At 57.1% G+C, this 9,651-nt stretch overlaps 4 protein-coding genes across 4 annotated transcripts; 1 reads left to right on the forward strand and 3 right to left on the reverse strand.

Moving 5' to 3' along the window:
* Positions 1-910: 910 nt before the first annotated feature.
* On the reverse strand, positions 911-2,186 carry SDRG_16094 (hypothetical protein). The gene is made up of 3 exons (XM_008622291.1): positions 2,105-2,186; positions 1,640-2,053; positions 911-1,589 (listed from the first exon to the last, which is right to left on the reverse strand). The coding sequence occupies exons 1-3, from the start codon at positions 2,136-2,138 to the stop codon at positions 964-966; spliced, it is 1,074 nt and encodes a 357-aa protein (XP_008620513.1). The 5' UTR covers positions 2,139-2,186; the 3' UTR covers positions 911-963.
* A 1,549-nt stretch (positions 2,187-3,735) lies between these two features.
* Positions 3,736-4,868, reverse strand: SDRG_16095 (hypothetical protein). The gene is made up of 3 exons (XM_008622292.1): positions 4,748-4,868; positions 4,058-4,698; positions 3,736-4,010 (listed from the first exon to the last, which is right to left on the reverse strand). The coding sequence occupies exons 1-3, from the start codon at positions 4,764-4,766 to the stop codon at positions 3,837-3,839; spliced, it is 834 nt and encodes a 277-aa protein (XP_008620514.1). The 5' UTR covers positions 4,767-4,868; the 3' UTR covers positions 3,736-3,836.
* An 824-nt stretch (positions 4,869-5,692) lies between these two features.
* On the forward strand, positions 5,693-6,535 carry SDRG_16096 (hypothetical protein). Its single transcript, XM_008622293.1, has one exon. The coding sequence runs from the start codon at positions 5,783-5,785 to the stop codon at positions 6,317-6,319; it is 537 nt and encodes a 178-aa protein (XP_008620515.1). The 5' UTR covers positions 5,693-5,782; the 3' UTR covers positions 6,320-6,535.
* SDRG_16097 (hypothetical protein) lies at positions 6,494-9,551 on the reverse strand (the record flags this gene model as incomplete). The annotated part of the gene is made up of 15 exons (XM_008622294.1): positions 6,494-6,616; positions 6,672-6,737; positions 6,783-6,932; positions 6,978-7,093; positions 7,148-7,243; positions 7,287-7,440; positions 7,494-7,577; positions 7,644-7,757; positions 7,807-7,897; positions 7,950-8,053; positions 8,107-8,453; positions 8,507-8,670; positions 8,731-8,791; positions 8,839-9,388; positions 9,504-9,551. 15 exons carry the CDS (start codon positions 9,549-9,551, stop codon positions 6,494-6,496), a joined length of 2,268 nt encoding a protein of 755 aa, XP_008620516.1.
* Positions 9,552-9,651: the final 100 nt, after the last annotated feature.

Consider the following 9,651-nt stretch of genomic DNA (forward strand, 5'->3'; position numbering starts at 1 on the left):
ATTTCCTAATTGGTAGTGTCGGTCAAACAGCTGTAGCTGTCAGTCAAATAGCTGACCCGCCTCACCGACCACTGGCATAGCGGACACCAACACGGTTGTTGCCCCCAAGTAGTTTGGTCTGGACTGAGGAAACATCAACCAAAGTTGATACCTTGATGTGTTGCATTTACCTTCGTTTCGCTCTTCACTTATGCCGCCTTTCAATACACTTCTGCCGCCTTTCAATACATTGCGGCACTTGTTCTGTCGTCGTCGCGTCCTCCTCGAGTGCATGCGACGCTCTGTCGTAAACACCAACACCGGCGCCAAACCCAAGACGTGCTAGTTGAAGAGCAAAAGGCCAAGCGAAAGAGAAGACCACCGGCAGATCTATCAAGCAAGGTACGTCATCGATAGACCGAACGTACGAAGAAGAGGCCACCGATGGCAGACGGCACCCACATCGGGATGAAAGCAACGAGCCACCAAACTACACCGACCCAAAGAGTCCAGACGTCATTGTGGCGGGTGGCGCGAACTGCAATAGCAACGACGACTCCATGACGACGCTCGCGTCACGGGCTCGTGTGATCTACCGCTGCAGAATATGGACGTCTGGACGTGCTGCACCAAGCACCCGCACACTAGTTGTGGCTCGAATTCGTTAGGAGTCTTGATGGATCTGTCCATTCAAAGTCTTGTACATCCATCAACTGGTACTCGAACTCGTGAAATAACGGTTGATCACGCCGTAGGTGTGGGTCGATGTGTGGCCGATGGCAACTTTGCGAAGGCTCTCTGGCCCCTGTCTCGACCGTGCACGACAGCTTATCTACTATGAACGCGTCCAGCGTTATCTTCGTCAGTGCAAAGGCTTCGGATACGTAGCGCTACGCCTGGACCAGCACTTGGTCGTTGGGAGTGAGCTGCGCACGGAGAGCACGATAGCTTATAAGATAATATATCTACTAGTAATTAGTCGACCTAGACAATGCCACCTCGGACATAGCCACTGCCACCAACGACGGGCTGGACGGGCTGTTGGTACGCATTGTTGTGGGGCTGGCCATACGCATTGTTGTGGGGCTGGCCGTACCCATTCCCGTACACAGGCTGATTGCCATAGCCAGTGTTGGCGGTGTAAGGACCCGTGGACGGCGGCGGTGGCTGGCCGTACGGTTGGTACCCAGGTTCGTACGACGAGATCGAGTTGGCGTGGGGCTCGGTCGGTGCAAACCCTGGGTGGTTTTGCACGGACGGCTGCACAATCGGCTTCTCCGACTGCGGCGCCGCGTACGCGCTCGTGGTCGTGCCCGGCGTTTGGCCGGCCGACGCTTGCATGGCGACCGCGAGGTCTTGCTCGTACATGTTGCGAAAGTGGCGGATCTTCTCGGCACGGCCGGCCGAGCTCGCATACATGGTGCAAAGCATGCCGCAAACGCCGCCGATCGCTGCCCAGAAGCTGTAGCCATAGAACCAGCAGCTCCACTTGGAGCCGTCGCCCTTGACGCTCTTGCACGCCTGGTAGCCGGACGAGAGCACGTCGATCTGCAGCATTTTTTGCTGGATCTGGAGCGCCCAGCAAATCAACGCCGCGAGCAACAAGCACGCTACAAAGAAGAGCATTGGTAAAGTGCAAACGCAAACGGCAAAGTCGTACAGGCCGCGAGTGTCGCCGACGACACGATGCGCTCGGCCCAGCCAGCTTGCGGCTGGAACGTGGCTGCGATCGACGCGAGAAGCGAGATGGTCGCAAAGACGACCGCAAACATGATGACGTACTGGATGCCCTTGATCGGCATGCCGCAGAGGATGACTTGGAGCTGCGGCGCGCCGCCCAGCATCCAGTTGGGCGCTTGCACGCCGGCCTTTTGGTTGGTGCAAAAGTCCGAGTACTCGAGCGTCGTGTTGGACGCAAAGAAGGGCGTTTGCAGCACGCCCGTCGAGTGAAAGGCAAAGATGCCAAAGCCCTGGAATACGTCCGGTGTCGTCTCCTTGTACTTTTGCATGAACCACGCCGGGTAGATCATCGAAAAGGTACAGCAGCCCATCGACATGAGCGAGAAGAAGACCGCTACGCAACGATGCGTGAGCGCCAGCTCCACACAGAAGAAGGACGACGTACTCAGCACGGTGTTCTTGAGCGAGCCCGGACGCATGCGGCTTCGGCGGTCCTGGCGCAAGTCCCGATATGGTTTGTCACTCCGCTCCGTTTCTTATTGGCATCCGGGGGTGTATTATACATTGTAACAACCATGTGTTGGATTCAGTGTTTAAAACAGAATGCTGCCACGCCAACTCCCGCACTAGCATGCATGCAACGATAAGGACAAGAGATTTTCGCCAGCCTCTGCTGGACGTCAACCATTCTAATCGAACGCAGCGATCCCTTGGTGAGCGACGTCGGTCCGTGGCGATATCCGCTTGTCGGTTGAGGCATTAGTCACCGTACCTTGTCACCGAGGTAGCCAGCCATAGGCAGGCCATATACGACACACGCCCTCTACGCCGACACCCGCTTTCTTCAGATCGTGGATATTACAAAATATGTGAACCACAAGTGCTGATTGCCCCAAATAGGTTGCTCGTGCAATCATTCCAGCGTTGCTGCTGCTGTGGCGTCGTATCTCTGGCCATACTGCAGCTCTATACATCCGACCCGAGCAGTAATTTCGAGCGCCTTTTCGTAAGTACGCGCTCGCGTCCTCTTAAAGTCAATGTACTACAGTACACTAGTACATGCGCCACGGCGGTGATAACGACATAATTGTTTCGACGTTCTTGACGTGCGTGAGTGCAAGCCATTTGTCATGCAGGCTCTTTGTGTTGAAAACCATCTTTGTTTTTTAATGTTTTAAACACCGCGCGGGCAAGGTGGCTGTTTGCAGGTTCCGATTCGCTGAATTGTTGTTGGGGCGGCGGTCTCGCAGGATTAAAATAGGTGCTCGTGCATACAATTATCTAGATATTTAAAAGAACATCGTCCAAAAGAGCCGCGCTTGCCACGTTCGAATCAAGCCAGGGGCACGAACGCGCGACACCACGCCCAAGTGGATGGCACGAGACGCCGATGGGCGGTACTACTAGTAGTATTTCCTCGTGGGACTAGACGAGATACTTTATAACTCTCTTTTCAAATGTACACATTGTCGTGGTTCCACGGCTACCGTGCGAGTGTTTTCAGCATACAAAGAACGTGAGAAAACCCTTTGCATCGATGAGCCCACAACGTGCGACAGCGGACCGATCAACTCGACCAAGCCGTTGCAGATAGTCCGCCACGTCAGTTCGCCCCAACTGCAACTGGTTGGCTCCACTCAGCTCACCGATTTGCTATAATAGCTGGTGCCAAAATCCTACATCCAGCGACGCTTCGCCAGCTCGACGCGAGAGCTACAAGATCTCGAGCCTCGACATCGGTGCTACACACGCGGTGCTGACGACTTGTGGTCGGGGCGTCACGTGAAATCTGGTGGCGCTCTGCGACGAGAGACTGCCACGTATAAGTATATCCGACACGCGGGATCAGGCAACATGACGGGATTCGAACCCACGCAAAGCAGCGGCGGCACCCACGCAATCTCGGCGGCGTGTTTCGAGAACGAGCTCGGAGCAGCTCGGAGGACGATGGGCTATCTTGGCCATATCGCAGAACCTGCCGAACGCACTGGCGACTGCGAGTTCCTTGTCGATCACCCCGACACCCATTGGGTGGCATTAACCTCCAACGCGGTTGCTGTCCAATACCTCAAAACCTCTGGACGCTCTCCCTCCTCCCTTGGCAGCGGAGCAGACTAAGAACTAATATTTTATAGCAATGGAGGGAAAAAAAGACAGAGATCCACGGGGACGACGTCTTAGACACGCGACGGCGCCACGTTGCCTTGCGAGTGCTGCTGCTGGTAGTGACCGCCCGCATAGCCGGCCTGCTGCATCGTCCGCGGCGACGACGCGTTGTTCTGGGCGGCTTCCATCGACTGCTGAAGCGCGATCGCCAGGTCCTGCTCGTACTCGTTGCGGAAGTGGCGGATCTACGCACACCACATTGAGCCTTTGCGCCATCGCTCCTTGCTCATACCTTTTCCGCGCGGCCAGCCGAGCTCGTGTACATGGTGATGAGCATGCCAACAACGCTACCGATCGCAGTCCAAAAGCTGTAGCCGTAGAACCAGCAGCTCCAGTTGGTCACGCCCGCATTGCATTCGAGGTACGACGAGTTGATCACATCGACGTTGTACATCTTTTGCTGGATCTGCAGCGCCCAGAGGATGAGCGACGTGAGCAGCAAGAGCGACGCGACGAACGTGCCGCCCGAGACCGTGCGTTCGGCGAGGCCCGTCGACGGGTTGTATGTGGCGGCGATCGCGCCGAGGAGCGCGAGGCCAGAAATGCCGGTCGCAAAGCCCATGACGTACTGCAGCGCGGTCATGGCCGAGCCACACACGATCTCGGCGATCGCGTTGCCGTTGCCGAGCATCCAGTTGGGCGACGGCTTCCCGGCCGCGTTGGCGTCGCAAAAGTCGGCGTACTTGAGCGTCGTCGCCGACGCGTAGAAGGGCGTCTGAAGCGCGTTCGTCGAGTAAAAGGCAAAGAGGCCAAAGCCCTGGTAGACCTCGACGGGCGACGTCGCGTTGGAGCTCGCGTACTTTTGCTGGAACCAAGCCGGGTACATGAGCGCGAAGGCGCAGCAGGCGAGCGACGCGAGGCTGAAGAAGACAGCTACGTGCGAGCATGAGCTACGAGCTAAAGGGCGGCGACGTCGACGTACTCACGACGGTGTTCTTCATGGCGGCGACTTGGCGTTTGCCGGTCCGCAATGCGATTACAAGCTGCAAGAGGAGCTCGCTCGACACACCGTTTCCACTTCGAACTTCGTTGCACGTCGGCTCTTTACCAGCCGATTATATACAAACACCAAGACAAGACACCGGCGACGTGTATCCGGAAACCGAAGTTCGAAGCGTGTCCAAGCCAGTAGGACAAGCCCAAATTAGACGATTTTCGAAGTCGGCGCTGGATACAAACGTGCAGAGAGCCTTGGTTAGTCGATCGTCATCGACTAACTAGTATTCCTGCAGATGCTTGGATGTGGTTGCAAATCACGAGCCGCGCAGAACCGGAGCGACAACTTGAGCGGCAGAGCTGGCAAGAGACCCCAGGCATCGCAGTACGACTCGACCAGTGTCGCGTTGGACACATAAACAAATATTCCGCGCCAAAATTTAGGAACCATATCTATTTGCAGGCAAATCCAGGGCGCACCAAGTCACCTCACGCCCTGGTGGCTTGCAGTGGGCCGGATATCAAATGACCGGATACTGAAGTCTTGCACAACTGGTCATCGTTTGGGCACGTTCATGTTGAAGTATGGAGTCAAACACGAAGCTACACTACTACGCGGGCAGGCTTCCGTCCCCACAGACGATCCCATGAGCATTGTTGTCTGTCGTGCTAAGTGCAAGAGATGGACGACGAGTGAAGCAATGTAGAGCTACAAATATTGAGACGACTTGCACTTTGCTGTTCCCAAGTTGCTCACACCGCGACCAACATTGCACTTTGAAAGGCAACGACTCTCCTCGCTGATCTATCGCCTTCTCATCGTAGGCTGCGATCTACTCTACGTACGTCGATACTCGTACGTAGTAGAACCTTCCGATGTGGAGACAGCGGTCGGTGTGCACGGAAAGCCCCAAAAACTTGAGCCGCCGTCATCTAGCGTCATAGGCGCCACGCCCTGTCGCAAGAGACCCTGCGGACTGGACAAGCTTAGTTCTTATTTCTTGGATTCGGTATTCCTGTCATGGCCGGCTTCTTCTTCTCCAACAGCACGCCCCGCGCAGAGCTGCCGACAACGAACGCCCCGCCGACCGATGCCAACGATGACATGGATGAAAACGTCAAGGCCGGCTGCCCCAGCATGTCGTACGAAAACCGACTGTACGCATTTGGCGCCGTCTTGGTCGTCGGCGCCGCGTGCTCGCTCTTCTCGCTCGTGTTTTTGCTGACCGTCAACATGGTCGGGTTTGGTGTCATGTACTCGTTCGGGTCGCTCTGCGGCCTCCTCTCGACCATGTTCCTCGTTGGCCCGAGCCGCCAAGTCGGCGCCATGTTCCAAAAACACCGCTGGATCGCGACGGCCGTCTACTTGGGCTTGATTGTGCTCACGCTCATTGTGGCCTTCTCGGGTATGCGCAAGGCCGGCAAGGTCGTGCTCGTCCTCCTCTTTGTGCTCCTCCAGTTCCTCGCCGCCATTTGGTACTCGCTGTCGTACATTCCGTTTGCGCGTCGGGTTGTGCAGAAGGCGCTCGGTGGCGCAGGCGACTGCCTCTTCAAGTAAGGTCGTATCCCTCGATGGACATGAGAATCCTTTGTGGTTCATGGCGTTCTTGACAAAATGCAGTGGTCTGGGACCAGAAAGCTCATCCACAGCACTCGGCCATGGGATCGATCTTGGGATACAACACATATACAAATGCATACGAGCAGTACGTAGTTGGATCTGCACGGCGCGTTATGCGCGTGACGCGGCCGCGAGGTCGTCGAGAATCGCGAGAAGCGACGGCGAGGTGGACGCACGGGGGCGCAACGTCGCGGCGGATGGCAGCGACGGCCACAAGTGGGGTGCGACCGAGCTCTACACCACAGTCATCATCAATCAAGGAGATCGTCGCCATTTTTCCACAATATACCAGCGTCGCAATGGCGAGGAGAACACGGCCAAACGTGTCGTCGTCGAGGGCGTCGGTTGCCGCCAACTAGCAGTTTGCATGAGCTCATAGTGCCGTGGAAATAAGAGGTACCGTGCTGAGCACCGAGGCAAGCGCCACAGACGCGTCGCGCTCTTTGGCAGCCACCGCAACGGCCAAGTTCAAACCCAGCGTGGCCAGTGTGACGGCCAGCGTCTTGTTGCCGCTGGCAAGCGACCACGCCAACGCAAGATTCGCCTCAACCTACCACCACGCTCAGGTCACGACGTTGGACAAGTGCGCACGTACATTTGCCGAGGCCTGCACGAGCGTCGACCGAAGCGATGCGTGCACGCAGTAGTTGCAGAGCACACGCCACGCCAGCATGCGCGTGGGGTTGGGCACGGCCGCACTCGAGTCGGCGCCTACACCGACAAGGCATTTCTAGGCAAAGCACTAAAGAAAAAGGTCATGTGTACCGAGGGCAAGACACCGTTCCAGGAGCCATGGCGCCTTGCGACTCAATACGCTCGCACCAACAGGGTGAAGGGCCACGAGACGACATACGTCCAACGCTATAGCCCGTGTAAGAACATCCAAGGTAAAGGAATAGGGTACCTGGAAACACCTGCGCGGCAGGCCAGTGCTCGACCATCTTGAGCGCCACGTCGACTTGGGCGCTCGCGACTTGGCTCGAATGGTAGTACGAGGTCTGCGTCAGCGTTGTGAGCAACGCTGCCAGCGTCTCCAGCTCGGCGTCCGTGAGTGCAACCTGCGATTTCGATGAATATACCTCGAGATTGTAGCATGCTGGTCGCAACGCACCGTCGGGGCCACGGCTGCATTGAACTGCACGACTGTTGATAGCAGCTTGGTCACCTTGGTCGAGTCAAACGAGCTGTACGCCTTCTATGCGACAGAAACCACACATGAGCAACACGATATCGACACAAGACACGAGATGGAAACACGTACGACGGGAAAATACGTCGATGTAAAAGTCACGGGGGCTGCGGGGGCCGCAGGCGCGGCCGACCCAAGCACCGGCGCCTGGTAGCTGCCCGACTGCGCCGTGATAAAATCGGCAATCTACTCGCACATGTCAGACTTCGCAATTGAAAGGATAACGACAATGCACCTCCTTGAGGTAGCTTTGCTGCAAGAAATGCTTGTCGATAAAGGCTTGCGCGACTTGGAACGGGTTCTGCCCTTGGTTGTAGCCGATTTGCCTACACCATCCATCGCTACTAAGCGTCCTCGTACTTGATCACGAGAACGTACAACTTTTGGAGGCCGTTGGGTGTTTCAATCTCGACCGGAATCACGAGGTCAAACGACTCGCCGTCAACGACGCCACCCGACCCTGTGCCCGTGACTTCGCCAATCTACGCCAAGCGATTGAGTTGCGCCATCCCACATCACTGGAGACGGGTCCTACATCGAGCCACGTCTGCGACGGACCACTCCACTGGCAGGCCCACGCGGCGTTGCCCTTTCGGAACATCTGGATAAAGCCGTCCGATGGACCCGTCCGCGACGCGCGCTGAAGGTAGTCGGGCAGCTTTTCGATTTCGACAGCGCTCGGACCACGCTGGCGCGCTTTCGCTGCCGTGTCGACTTGCTCTTGGAGCGTAAGGATCTCGGCCGCCGACGACTCCATGGTCGCCGAGGTACTGAAGACGCGGGCAATCTTGTCGTCGCCGCCGGTAGCAAAGTCCGTGCCATTGAGTGCTGTGACGCACCAGAGACCTTGGGGATGCGCAATCGTCTGCAGCAGCGAACCATCTATACGCATTTTGCGTCACAACAACGCCCATCGTTACGAGAAAGGCGTGTACCGAGCGACCAGACGCACGCCGTGCAGTCTTCGCTGGCCGACACGAGTTGGCGGCTCTGGGCAAGGTACGCAAGCCCCAGCACAAACCCCGGCTTGCCCTCGTGGTTGAGTGGGTGGCTGCAGCTCATGACGACGTCACCGCCCGACGTCCACAGCTTGACGCTCCTACAAGACATAGAAAGGTTGGTATGAAAAAGGAAGAAGGGCCAAGAAGGAATCTTCTACCCGTCGTTGGAGCACGAGGCAAAACCAATGTCGGGAACCGGCACGAGCTGGCGAATCGGACCTACGTCGACGCATGTGTACCTGTATATGCTATATGCATTGATGTACCTTGATGGTCCTTGAGCGTCGATGCGAGCGTGTAGTCGTTGCCGGTCGCGGATGGCTGCCATACGCGAAGAACTGCATCGACGACTTGGTTGCCCTCTTGGCGGCCCGTCGAGCCCGTGACAATCGAGCCGTTCTCAAGGCCAAGCACGCATACGCCGTTCTCATGGTTGGGCAAGACGAACGTACAAGTTTGCGTCGCGAGGTCCCAGCCGCGGCAGGTGCCATCCCAACTGCCCGAGAGAAGCACTTCGGACGCCAGCCACGCCAGGGAGATGACTCCGCTCGTATGGCCCTTGAGCACGATCGCGCACGCAAATCCGCTGCCCGCCGACTTGAGGTAGACGCGGATGTTGGTGTCCATGCTGCCAGAGACAAAGCCGTGGCCGCCGAGGCGCGTGGCATGCGTCGATGGAAGCGTCGTGAGCGCCGTGACCCAGTGGTTGTGGTCGAAGATCGACTGCTCGATCGACGAGGTAGACGACCAGACGTACGCGGCCGCGTCCATGGAGCCTGTCACGAGCACGTCGTCGACCTGGCAGATCGCGCGGATCTACATGACGTTCAAGGTCATGTTGCCTATCCCGAGGTAGATCTGGACATGGGCAGGATCCTCATCATCATGATGGGTGCCTGGACCCATGTCCATGGGCGGAGGATGGACGTACCGCGCCGCCATGACCCTGGAGGGAGCGCGCAATGTTGTAGGCCGCCATAGCGTGTGAGGTTGACAGACAAAGAAGATATGCGCCGTTCGTAGTGCGTTGATTGGTTAAAACGTTGCACAGAAATGTTTTTGATTTGCTAAAATGCGAT

This window comes from Saprolegnia diclina (assembly GCF_000281045.1).
Source record: "Saprolegnia diclina VS20 unplaced genomic scaffold supercont1.112, whole genome shotgun sequence".
Lineage (NCBI taxonomy): Eukaryota > Oomycota > Saprolegniomycetes > Saprolegniales > Saprolegniaceae > Saprolegnia > Saprolegnia diclina.